Source organism: Plecotus auritus, assembly GCF_963455305.1.
Source record: "Plecotus auritus genome assembly, chromosome: 1".
Lineage (NCBI taxonomy): Eukaryota > Metazoa > Chordata > Mammalia > Chiroptera > Vespertilionidae > Plecotus > Plecotus auritus.
The window spans coordinates 98,679,381-98,693,349 of NC_137770.1; the positions used below are offsets into that span (position 1 = coordinate 98,679,381).

At 42.3% G+C, this 13,969-nt stretch overlaps 1 protein-coding gene across 1 annotated transcript in view; it reads left to right on the plus strand.

The window, feature by feature from the left end:
• Positions 1 to 13,969, plus strand: part of TTC6 (tetratricopeptide repeat domain 6) — a gene marked incomplete at its 5' end in the record, with an annotated part of 255,488 nt that overhangs the window by 159,111 nt on the left and 82,408 nt on the right. The window contains 2 exons of the mRNA XM_080653529.1: positions 4,191 to 4,320; positions 12,970 to 13,074. Of these exons, the coding sequence (XP_080509655.1) occupies positions 4,191 to 4,320; positions 12,970 to 13,074 (235 nt within the window). The remainder of the gene's footprint in view (positions 1 to 4,190; positions 4,321 to 12,969; positions 13,075 to 13,969) is intronic.

Below are 13,969 nucleotides of genomic sequence, written 5' to 3' on the forward strand. Positions count from 1 at the left end.
GGCCTCTATCCTATCTAATAAAAGAGTAATATGCAGATTGACCATCACTCTAACACACAAGATGGCTGCCCCCATGTGGTCAAAGATGGCTGCCCCCATGTGGACACAAGATGGCCACCACAAGATGGTCAGCAGGGGAGAGCAGTTGGGAGGGACCAGGCCTGTAAGGGAGGGCAGTTGGGGGCAGTCAAGCCTGCAGGGGATGGCAGTTAGGGGTGACCAGGCTGGCAGAGGAGGGAAGTTGGGGGCAACTGGTTCTGCAGGGAAGGGCAGTTGTGGGAGACTCAGGCCTGCAGGGAGGGCAGTTAGCGGTGACCAGGCCTGCAGGGGAGGGCAGTTAGGGGTGACCAGGCCTGCAGGGGAGGACAGTTAGGGGCAATCAGGCTGGCAGGGGAGCAGTTAGGCATCAATCAGGCTGGCAGGCAGAAGTGGTTAGGGGCAATCAAGAAGGCAGGCAGGCGAGCAGTTGGGAGCCAGCAGTCCTGGATTGTGAGAGGGATGTCCAACTGCCCATTTAGGCCGGATCCCAGTAGGATTGGTCCTAAATGGGCAGTCAAACATCCCTCAAGGGGTCCTAGATTGAAGAGGGTGCAGGCTGAGCTGAAGGACACCCCCCACCCCCGTGCATGAATTTCGTGCACCAGGCCTCTAGTAAATAAATAAAACATATCCTCTTGTGAGGATTTTTAAAAAAGGGCTCATGGAGGAGTTGAGATTTGAAAGCATTGTTTTCACCATTTTCATAGGCACACTGTATGGTAATTTGGTTTCCTGTCTCCCCTTTTGCCCTTGTAATAATCTCAGCACCTAGAGCATCTTTTGCAGAGTGAATGTAGGTTGGACCAGGTGTTAGGGGAGGGAAGTAGGACAGGCAAGGTAGATGGTGCCCAGACTGGAGGATTCAAAATGCCAGGCACAGGAGCTCAGGTGGAGTCATTAAAATATTTGATGATAACTCTGGCAGGGTATGTAGCATAGGGTGGGGGAGGGAGAGTTTGGAGGTAAGGGACCAGCAAACATGATATCATTGGGATCAGATGAGAGAAAAGGCAATGGACCTGAGAGACTCTCTGGAAGGAGAAAGATCAGTGTTAGTGATTACTATTACTATATTGGTGTATAAGAGACTCAGTCTGAACAACTGAAAGGGTGGTGTATTCCAAAAGGAAGAACTGTAGAAAGGATTGGTTCTTCCCTCTGGAAATAAAGAAGGAAGCAGGGAAAATGTGGAGAAGAATTTCAGAGTAAGTGATTCATCTTTGTCATACAAGAACAGTTGCTAACCTTGGGCAGCCTTCCCACTAAGGTTCCGCATTCATGTCTACCAGAGGTGTGTATTCTAAAATGTCTAATGACTTCCTTCACTTTCCTTCCAATCAACCAGAATTTCTATTTTTTCAGTGCACATTTGGAATGTGAAAAGACAGTAAGTTGTGAAAGACCCTTACTACCTTGTTATTTGGTTTAGGAATAGATAAAAATACAGCAGTGTCTCAGGTAGCTTCTTAAGTCCCTCATCTGCTCCCTGACCTTAGAAATACTTTACTGATCTTGATGTATGTACTTTCCTGGCTCATTCTTCTAGCCCCTAGACCTTACCCTGTTCTTTGTGTGTGTGTGTGTGTGTGTGTGTGTGTGTGTGTGTGTGTGTGTGTGTATGTTTCATTTTTATTTCTTTATTGATTGGGGTATTACATATTTGTCCTCATCCCCCCATTACCTTCCCAACCCCCGCCCCCCCACTCATGCCCTCACCCCCCTGTTGTCTTTGTCCACTGGTTAGGCTTGTATGCATGCATACAAGTCCTTTGGTTGATTTCTCCCCCTTACCCCCACCCTCCCCTACCTTCCCTCTGGGGTTTGACAAACTTTTTTTTTTTTATACATTAGTCAAGACTGAGTTGCAGAAAAAAAGGAAATATTTTAGCTATTTTAAGCAAAAGGAGATTTAGTAATGGGAATTCAATGCTTATAACATCAATGGAAAGATTGGAAAATGGGTTTTATGCAGGGAGGGCTTCCACAGTTAACTCACACAGCATGCTTAACTGGCTGCTGGGAGCTGCTCCTCTGGCCTAGTCAGGAGGAAGGGAAATCTTGAACTAGCACTGGCAACACACCAGTCACACTATGCCTATTGATATGCTCACTGGAAATAAAACACACACACACACACACACACACACACATAAAATAAGTAACTGAATACTGCTACAGAACTCAATGTGACCATGACTGCTTGCCAACAAAAGACCAGAACCTTCTGCCTTCCCAATTGTATGTGAGTGCATCTGGTTAGTGGATCTTAAATTATATCTAGGACATTGGCTGCAGGAGAGTTTTACCTGTTTATCCTCAGCAGTTTAGAGAAGCACCTGAGAGTTAGGATGGATTGGTTGTTGACTGGCAGTCTATCATAGTCACCATACCGGGAATTGAACTTTATGTTCTCTTTGAATGCAAATATTTGACTACATGAAATAGGAAGCTTTTGTCCATGACTCTGTTTTGGCAAAGCCCCATCTTCTCTAGCCTAGTTTTGGGTGGGCTTGTTTTCTAACAGCTGGAATGATGAAATTTGAGGGATTCAGTAAGCTAAAGTCAGGTGGGTTTGTGTACACTTAGTCTTCACATTTGGTGGCTTGTATGTGATTGTTCATATAATTTATACTAATAAAAGGGTAATATGCAAATTGGTCACGATGCCCTCACAGTAACAACTGGACAGCAGGCTGCGTGGGGCAACAAGGCCAGCAGGGGGGTTAGCGAGGGACAACCAAACGACTGACCAGCAGGCTGTGTGGGGTGACCAGGCTGGCAGGGGTGGGGGCAGTGAGGGCAACCAGGCCAGCAGAGGGGGGCAGTGAGGGGTGACCAGGCCAACAGAGGGGGACAGTGAGGGGCGGCCAGGCCAGCGGGGGGGCACTAAGGGGCAACCAGGCTGGTGGGGGGGTCAGTTAGGGGCAATGAGGTCGGCAGAGGGGCCAGTTGGGGGTGACCAGGCTGGCAGGGGTGGGGGCAGTGAGGGCAACCAGGCCAGCAGAGGGGGGCAGTGAGGGGTGACCAGGCCAACAGAGGGGGACAGTGAGGGGCGGCCAGGCCAGCGGGGGGGCACTAAGGGGCAACCAGGCTGGTGGGGGGGTCAGTTAGGGGCAATGAGGTCGGCAGAGGGGCCAGTTGGGGGTGACCAGGCTGGCAGGGGGGGGCAGTTAGGGGCGATCAGGCAGCCAGGCAGATGAGCAGTTAGGAGCCAGCCGCCCCGGATTGTGAGAGGTATGTCCGACTGCCGGTTTTGGCCTGATCCCGATACATGTGTGTATACCAACACCAGGGATCGGGCCAAAACCAGCAGTCGGACATCCCCCAAGAGGTCCTGGATTGGAGAGGGTCCAGGCTGGGCTGAGGGGACCCCACCCCGTGCATGAATTTTGTGCACTGGGCCTCTAGTAATATATAAAAAAGTTAGAGGCAACATTGGCTCTAAATACTTCCAGGTGAAATTGATATAGTTATAGTTTGTGTAAGTTCACTTTATACTTATTTTATATTTCTTTTACAGTAAGTGCTGCAACACAAAAATTAATGCATTTTCAGATGGTCTGGAAGTGACATATTAGACCTTCAATTTTTTATTTAGCTCATCTCTTTGGCTTAATTAAGGCTTTTGTTGATAAGTTTGTACCTCATATATATCCTCATGTTTATGCAGTTTGTAGTGTAGAAAGAAAGACCTGATGCTATAACAGTTTTCTGTTTGTGCTAGCAAGATATGAATCAGGAAGGGGACATTTTAATATCATAAGGGAGTTCTGCTAAGGCTGATGCTTTACCTTGCCCCTAACTAAGAAATGAAAGCATTTTCTGTGAGTTTGGAGTGGGGAGCAGGTTAGCAATCAGAGGGTACAGAACATTTAATCTCTTTTGTAATCAGGTTTACATAGGGTGAACTTATTTTTCCAATATAATAAAACAAAACCATCATAAAGGTTATGACTTAAATGTGTTTAGAATCAACATAAATTATTTTTAAATTATTTCCCATTTGGATTATATGACTTCTGAACAATCTCTATTTAATACAGTAATCAAATGTTAATGTATTTATCTCAATATAGATATGAAATGAGAGTAAATGCCTCTGGTTTGTCAATAAGGTAAACAAGAAATTTATTGTTTTTATCACACTGTAGAGTATTGCAAGGAATCCCTCTTATGAGTGACAATCAAGTGTATGTTTCTGACCTTCCAACAACGCCTGAATTGGCACAAGAAAGTAGACAGCATGCTCAGAAGCCACACCTACAACTCTTTGGAGAGGAAGTAAGAACTTTCTTTAATATTAGTTTTCTCTATCTCAGAGGTTCTCAAATTTAAATTTCAGGGCTCTTTTGTACTCTTAAAAATATTGGAGAACTCAATAATTATTTATATCTATTGATACAATATTGGAAATTAAAACTGAGAAAATATTAAATCTTTATTTTTGTTTATTAAAAATAATAGTAATAAAGTCATATATGTCAACATAAATAATGTATTTTTATGAAAAATAATTATATTTTTAAACAAAAAAAGTTTGATGAGAAAACTAGGATTGTTATTTGTTTTACAAATCTCTGTCTGGCTTAATAGAAGATGGTTGGATTCTCATGTCTGATTTTTTTACTGTTGACACTATTATAGATATCCCCCGTTTGTCCCCCTCCATGCAGCCCTGGACCCCTCCCACCAGCCCCAACCTTCACCACATTGTTGTTGTCTGGGTCCATGGGCTACGCATATATGCACAGATGTTCTTTGGCTAATCTCATCCAGTCCACCCTATTCCTCTCCCCTCTGAGATGAGACGGTTTATTCCATGTATCAATGCCTCTGGTCCTATTTTGTTCATCAGTTCATTTTGTCCATTAGTCTACATATAAATGACATCATATAGTGTTTGTCTTTCTCTGACTGGCTTATTTCACTTAGCATGATACTCTCTAGGTGCATTCATGCAGTTGCAAAAGGTAAGATTTTTATCTTTTTTACAATTGTAGTATGTTACAAACCTAAAAGACCCCAAAATAGCCAAAGCAATCTTGAGAAAGAAGAAAAATAGCACAGGAATTATACTTTCAGATTTTAAACTATATTACAAAGCTATAATAATCAAATCAGTGTGGGATTGGCCATGAAAACACACATAGATTATTGGAACAGATTAGAGAGCCTGGAAATAAACCCACACATATATGGTCAATTAACTTAGGACAAATGAGCCAAGATTATGCAATGGGGAAAGAACAGTCCCTTCAGTAAATGGTGTTTTAAAGACTATACAATCACATGCAAAAGAATGAAACTGGTTCACTATCTTACACCACACATAAAAATGAACTTAAAATAGATGAAAGACTGAAATAATAAAACTCCTAGAGAAAACATAGGCAGCAAGCTTCTTATCACCAGATAAGCAAAAAGGAAATAGAAAGTTTAATAAAGAAATTAAAACTATAGAAAATAAACAAAAATTTTAATTAAATGTAATAATTAAAATAAAAAAGCTCAATGGATGGGTTCAAAAGTAGGTTGGAGGAGACATGAAAGAATCAGTGATCTAGAAAATAGAACAATATAATTTATCCAGTCTAAACAAGAAAGAAAAATAGACAGAAAAAATTTAGCAGAGACACAGGAACCTCTGGAAATCTAACAAAACATCTAATACTTGTGTGATTGCAGTAATGGAAAGAGAAGAAAAAGAAAGGGAGATGACTGAAAATGTATAGAAAGAAATAATGGCCAAAAGTTTCCCCAATTTGGAAAAATACTTAAATATATTCAGGAAGCTAAACAAACCCCAAGCAAGAAAAATTTTAACACACACACACACACACACACACACACACACACACACCCCAAACAAAAAAGCAAAACAAAACAAAACAAAAAAAAAACTGGACCAAGCCACATAGTAGTCAGACTTCTGAGAAAAACAACGTGAGTGGCAGTGGATTTATCATCAAAAATGATGGAGGCCAGAAGCAGAATATTCAGTGGCAGAAGATTTTTCAGGTGCTGAAAGAAAATAAGTGTGAGCTCAGGGTCCTATAGCTTGAGAAATATTCTTCAGGAATGAAGGGCAATCGAGACATTTCACATTAAAGAGAACTCAGAGAATTTATTGCCAGCAGACTGAAATCTACATGTGAGTCTACAGTTATCTCAAAATAAAAACTTTAGTAGACCTTTCTTCTCCTTTTGTGCCTGATTAATTTTCACCTCCAATTGTGTTTTAAAATTATTATTTTTTATTTTTGCATTAATTATTATAAGCATAACTCATTTTATTACACTTTGCAGATGTTGCTTTTTTTTTTTTTTCACAGATTGAATGTTTGTGGTAATTGAGCAATGCTATGGGTGCCATTTTTCCAATAGCATTTTGCTTGCTTCATGTCTGTGTCACATTTTGGTAATTCTCGCAATATTTCAAACTTTTCCCATTATTATTTTTTATGGTGATTGTGATCAATAATCTTTTATGTTACTATTGTAATTATTTTGGGGTGCCACAAACTTCACCCATATACGATGGAGAACTTAATCGATAAAAATTGTGTCTTCTGACTACTTACCCACCGTCCATTTCTCCATCTTCCTCCCTCTCCTCAGGCCTCCCTATTCCCTGATACACAACAATATTGAAATTAGGTCAGTTAATAACCTACAATGGCATCTTAAGTGTTTGAGTGAAAAAAAGAGTCAATTGATGTGACAAATTTCATTGTTGTCTTATTTCAAGAAATTGCCTTAGCCACCCCAACCTTCAGCAACCGCCACCCTGATCAGTCAGCAGTCACCAACATGGAGGCAGGACCCTCCATGAGCAAGAAGATTATGACTTGCCGAAAGCTTAGGTGATGGTTAGCAATTTTTAGTAATAAAGTCTTTTAAAAATATGGTCTATATATTGTTTTTTAAGACACAATGCTATTGAACACAATAGATTACAGTATAGTGTAAACATAATTTTTATATGACTGGGAAACCAAAAAATTATGTGACTTACTTATTAAAATATTCATTTTATTGCTGTGGTCTGGAACCAAACCCACAATATCTTGGAGGTATGCCTGTATTATTTTATTGATAATAAACTTTATATTTTATAATTATTTTAGACAGAAAAATTACAAAGACAGTATGGAGATTTCCCATATACTATACACCCAGTTTCCCCTATTATTAATGTGATAATGGTGGGTTGGTAAGTGGACCCAGAGTCCTAACCCACAGTACCTATGGATGTGACTTTAATTGGAAATAAGATTTCTGTAGATTAATTAAGAATCTTTGGATGAGATCATCCTGGATTTAGGGTGAGTCCTAAAGCCTGTAAGACTGGACTAGTATCCTTATAAGAAGAGAACACCATGTTAACACAGACACATAAAGAAGAAGGCCAGATGTTGGAGGCAGAGATGGAATGATGCAGCTGCAAGCCAAGGAACACCAAGATTGCTGGCAACCACTAGAAGCTCTAGAGAAGCAAGGAAGGATTCTTCCCTAGAGCCTTCAGAAGGAGCATGGAGCCTCATACACCTTGATTTTGGATTTATATTTTCCAGAACAGTGAGAGAATATATTTCTATTGTGTTTTACCATTATAGTAGTATGCTATATTTGTTAAAATCAATGAATCAGTATTTAAAAATTACTATTAACTAAGGTCCATGCTTCATCCAGATTTCCTTAGTTTTTATATAATGTTCATTTTTTTTTGTCCCAGAATCCCATCCAAGTTACCAATTACATTCAGTTGTCATGTCTCCTTAGGGTTCTCCTGGCTGTGACAGTTTCTGAGACTTCCTTGTTTTTGATGACCTTAACAGTTTTGGGGAGTACTGGTCAAATATTTAGTAGAATGCCCCCCAATTAGGATTTACCTGAGGTGATTTTGGGGAGAAAGACCACTGAGATAAGGTACCATTTTCATTGCATCATGCCGGTTTCATATCAACATGAATTATCACTGTTGATGTTAACCTCGATTACCTGCCTAAGATAGCATTTGCCAAGTTTCTCTTTTCCCCCCTTTCCCATACGGTATTCTTTGGAGGAAGTCACTATGTGCAGTTCACACTTAAGCCATGTGAAGTTATGCTCTGCCTCCTTGAGGGGCCAATATATACAAAAATTAATTTAAATTAATAGGAGCTTTGTCTATTCTTTCCTTTTATATTCAACTAGAGGCCAGATGAATGAAAATTCGTGCAAGAGTAGGCTTTCCTTCCCCCAGCTGCCAGCACCGGCTTCCCTCCGGCACCTGGGACCCAGGCTGGCTTCCCTCCGGTGGCCCGCAGGCACCTGAGACCCAGGCTGGCTTCCCCTGGGCTGCCTGCAGGCACCTGGGACATGGATGGCTTCCCTCTGGCCCTGGCTTCATCAGGAAGGACGTCCAGTCTAATTAACATATTACCCTTTTATTATTATAGATTATTTATATTACTATGACTCATGGATATTTATGTTATACTTTGAGTTATAATCCAATAGTATTTATTATTATTTTGCTAAAAGAGTTCAAGCTCTGGTCATTGAGAGCTCCTTCACTTGCTTCTACTAGCATGTCCCGTCAACACACCCCACCATTCAGGGATTTTGGAAAACTCTTAATTTCTGGCAATACAATAAACTCTAGGCTCATCTTGTATATTTCTTGCCTCATTCCATAGAATCAGCAGTTTCTATTGGAAGTCCCAGTTCCCTTTATTAAAGAATGTAATTAATGTAAAGATCTGGGCATTAGGTGTGCTTGTTGGCACTGTGTCTCAGTTGACACAGCAAGGAAACACATGTGTGTATACCAACACCTATAAAACACACATATTTAAAACTATTTCTATATGTCACCATCCATGTCTAAAACACGAGTTCATACTGCTGTCTCCAACTCTAATGCATTACCACATGGATCATTTTAGCCTTCTCCCTCGCTCATCTTTAAATTCCTACTCCAACAGTGACAAACCTGGGTCCTATCATTCTCCATCCATTTACTTAATTGCTCAATTCCAGTATAGAAGTGTACATGTATAGATGTATCAGATTATTAATCCATTATTCCTATGGAATGTACTTTATCAGCTATGTACAGTTTCTTTGGCCTTTAGTTTTATATATCTACTCATTTCCCAGTTACTAAGGTTAGCAACTTTCACCACTCCGCCTTCTGTGAGGTTGTTTCATACATTTATAATACAGTTAGATTGTTTTGTTACATTCTGTATTCTATATTGGGATTCCTCTTGATCTCCTAAATGATTAAAAAAACTTTATACATTATGGTTTACACTTTGTGTTGTACAGTTCAATAGGTTTGAGAAATATGTAATGTCATATAGCCATAATTCCAGCATCATAGAGAATAGTTTCACCTCTGTAAAAATTCCCCTATGCTCAATTAATATTTATTTGGAAAAGGTTTTAAAAACATAAATAAATACCAAAACTAAACTAATACATACTTGGGGACATATTATGAAGAATTTACAAATATTAACATTTGGTTGTACTTCCTAGTTCCATTTTTCTTCCTCCTTGCCCAAGGGTAGTCTCTGTTACAATTGAGTGTCTTTCTAGTCACTGATTTTATACTTTAACTAGGGGCCCAGTACACAAATTCATGCACCTTGAAAGAAACTATGGGCCATGAGGCTGTGGTGGGCACAGGGGTGGGTCTCAGCCCATTCTCCACACCCCTGCCCGGCCCCTCCCACCGTGGCCTCTGGTCCCCTGTTTGCCAGCAGCCCCACTCCCGCCACTGTTGCTCCCATGTGCTGACCTCGCTGGCCCTGCTTGCACCCGCTGATGGAGCATAGTGGTTGGGGCCGACACCAGCAGTGGGTGTGAGTGGCGGCTCCAGTGCTGGCAGTGGGTGTAAGTGGGGCCATCGCCAGCAGCAGGTGCAAGAGGCAGCTGCCAGCCCCGATTGCCCCTCAGGAGCAGGGGGAGGTGGAGAAGCCCTGAAGGGCAATCGGGGCTGGCAGCTGCCGCTTGCTCCTGCTGACAGTGCCAAGCGATCAAGGCCTGCACCAGGCGCTGGCAGTGGGTGCAAGCGGGGCCAGCACTGGCAGCAGGTGCGAGTAGCATGCGGGAGCAATGAATTTTCAGTAACCACTAGAGGCTCGTCCCAATGACAGCGACCAGTGCCCCACCTTGGTCTGGCACCCCCGCTCACCTGCTCCACCATCCCTTCATGGCCAATGCCTGCCAATTCCGTGCTCTGCTGCCTGCTGCCGACGCCCGCCATATTCCACACACGCCCCCTGCTGGTTAGCGCACGTCATAGCAACCCGTTGTTCAGTTGTTCCGTTGTTCAGCTGTTCAGTTGTTCCGACGTTCGGTCTATTTGCATATTAGGATTTTATACACACACACACACACACACACACACACACTAGGGACCCGGTGCACAAAATTCGTGCACTAGGGGTGGGGTGTCCCTCAGCCCAACCTGCACCCTCTCCAATCTGGGACATCCCTCTCACAATCCGGGACTGCTGGCTCCCAACCGCTCACCTGCCTGCCTGATTTCCCCTAACTGCTTCTGCCTTCCAGCCTGATCACTCCCTAACCACTCCCCTGCCAGCCTGATCAATGCCTAACTGCTCTCCTGCTGACCCGATTGCCCCTAACTGCCCTCCCTTGCCAGCCTGGTCACCCCTAACTGTCCTCCCCTTCAGGCCTGATCACCCCCAACTTCCCTCCCCTGCTGGCCTGGTCACCCCTAACTGCCTTCCTTTACCAGCCTGGTCACCCCTAACTTGCCCTCCCTGACCTGGTCACCCCCAACTGTCCTCCCCTGCCCACCTGATCACCCTCAACTGCCCTCCCCTGAATATTCTCTCTTTTATTAGATAGGGTTTTTTTCTTTAATATATTGGACACTATACCTGCTGTGGTCTTGAAAAACCAGTAAAAATGTAAAACCAAACTAAAAGTGTCATAAAATAAACTTCTTAAACAGGAATTTCATGAGACCTTGGAAAGGTGATATCATGTGGTTGTTTCCTCCTTTTTTCCTTCTCTTTCTTTTTCTTGATGTTTCATCTTTTGTCCTTTCTTTCTTTTCTCCTTTTATTCCTTTTCTGTCCTCTTTTAACTTTTCCGTTGGTAGAATAGTCAGTACTTGAATCTGTCTCGATTCCGGAAGACGGAAAAGAAGGAAACACACCGTCATCTGAAGAAAAAGATGATCTATGTTGGGATCGGTGGTATTTCTGGTTTTGCTCTTTTGCCCATTTGTTTGTCATTTCTGCCGGCCCCGGCATCTCCAGGACTTGTGTGTGGGCACTTCTGATTCATGTCTACAAAACCTCCCTGCCTTGGTGAAACTGTAGGGGAAAAGGCCTTCCTGGGTGGGCTCAAGCCTGGCCCAAGGTGCTGAGGAACCAGGGCAGGGAGCACCTGCCACCACCACTGAGGAGCCCAACCTCCGGACCACGCGGTACTCTGTAGTAATAAAACTGCAATGTAGCAGTTTTCCTTCAGAAATTAGTTGTAAGTTACTTCTGATGTGAAACCTACCTCAGACATTTCCTTTGCAGTTTGTAAAGATTTTAAACAAAACCCATTTACCACCCTGCCCAATGAGAGAGGTTTGCTGGGCAGCATTGCCCAGATACCCCCACCCCACCCCTCCCCTCCTTTTCACCCCTCCCCTCCCCCCGCCCCTTCCCTCCCCCTCTCCAATCACTCAGCTGGGGGCGAGGGAAGTTCCGAGGCTGATGCCCTGAGGCTGCCAGTGGGGCAGGATCACTCGCTGGGGTGCAGATGCTTCTGCGACTGAGACCTTAAGGCTGCAGGTGTGTGTGTGGGGGATCACTTGCTGGGGATGTGCAAGGTTCTGAGGCTGAGACCCCAAGACTGCTGCTGTGAGGGGATTACTCCGTGGGGGTGTGGGTGCTTCTGAGACTGAGACCCTGAGGCTACAGGTGTGTGTATGTGTCTGCTGGGCTGGGGGCATGCTCCCAGTGATTGCCATGTGGCTCAGGGCATGCCCCCAGCCCAGCCCACTGAGCCAGAGTGACTGGGGTGCTTGGTGACAAAACCAGGCATTCCGGCCCACCCCCGACTGCTCGATGCCTAGTCAGCATCCTTCCCTGCCCCCGGCTGCTCGGTGGCCAGTGGGTATGCAAGCTTGGTGATGTGGCGGATATCCCCATCCCACCCCTGGCCACTTGGTGCCTGCTTATGCAAATTAGCCCGCTATCTTTGGTGGGTTAATTTGCATACTCATTCCTGATTGGCTGGTGGGTGTCATGGAGGTATGGTCAATTTGCATATTTCTCTTTTATTAGTGTAGATAGATAGGTGTATTTGTGATCAGAAACAATAAATGTAGTTCTGTGTGTTCTATATACATTTATATAAAGGCACTATTTTGTATGCCTCTTTCTAAAACTTGCTTATTTTACTGTCAATACTATACTGCTAAGATCCGTCTATGGTTTATACTATTTGTGCTTTATTAGTGTTTAGTTATATGAATATACCATATTAAGTCATCTGTTTCTCTATTAATGGACATTGAGATTGGGCCTTGTTTTTTGCTATTTCATATACAGTATGAACATCCTTATACATATCTCTTTATGCATATGGTTAAGAATCTCCTTATACTATATAGGTGGGGTGAAATTGCTGGATCATATGGCATGCACATTTCCCATTTTGCTAGAAATGACCAATTTGTCTCCAGTGTAGTTCTACTAATTTCCACACACTCTGGGCACCACTTGCAATTGCCAGCTTTACATTTTTGCTAACCTGGTGGATATGAAAATTTTTTCCAGACTTTCGAGGCTGTGGAACAAATCACCTCACTTTCTGGGTAACTAGATATGATTTTGATAGGAGCTTGGGTATTTTCCTTAGGGACCATTTGTTAGTTTTTAATAACCTTTTATGTTCTTTTCAAAGGTGTCTGCTTATCCAGGAATTACGAAGTTGTTTTGGAAACCAACTTCACCCAAATTCTCTGTTCCTGTATCTGTCATGAAGAAAACACTGTATCCAAACTATGAGGTAACATACTGAATGAATTTTCTCTATTGTCTCTAATAATGTAATTTGTCAGACACTGTTGTCATAATTAAGAATGATGGAATTATACTATAGAAATTATATATATAATACATAATTATATAGTACAGGGTTAGGCAAAAGTAGGTCTACAGTTGTTCATATGAAAAATAATACAATAATTCATAAATAATACAAGAATAAACTCTGTTTCACATGCTCACAACTATAAAGCTACTTTTGCCCACTCCTGCATACACATATACTTATATAACCATACTATGTGTATATTTATATACACACACACACACATATATTTATATAGTAGTTTCCCGATGCACGGATTCATGCACATTGAAAGGAAATTAGTTAGAAGAAATATTTTAATATTGCTATTTGCCCTTTCTCTATAATAGAAGTGTCAACCAAATTCATGATTGACAATGACAGATCAAAACACATGCGTGTGATTGGTGCCAGCAAGGGCTTTATATGTATCGCACATGTGCAAGTCAACTTAGCCTTTTATATATATAGATTATATATAAAAAATGTTGTACTTATCTATGTACTTTAGCCAGTCAAATTTTCTTTTTGAAAGGATATTTAATTTAACTGTGGTTCCAAGATACAACACTAGTTGGGTTGTTCAGAAGATCTTCATGGTATTTTTATTTGCTTTTAAAAGTACATTTTTAGGGCTAGGAAGATGGCTGCTGACAGGAAGGCAAACTGCAAGATAGTGTGTGAGTGAGAAAACAAAGGGAGAGTGTGTGGTCACACGGGAAGTGTTTGTTGGTGGGTTGAGGGACAAAGAAACAGCCCACATATGAAAGAAAACCAGGCATCACCAGAAAAGGAAGTAAACAAAATGGAGGCAAGCAACCTGTCAGAGAAA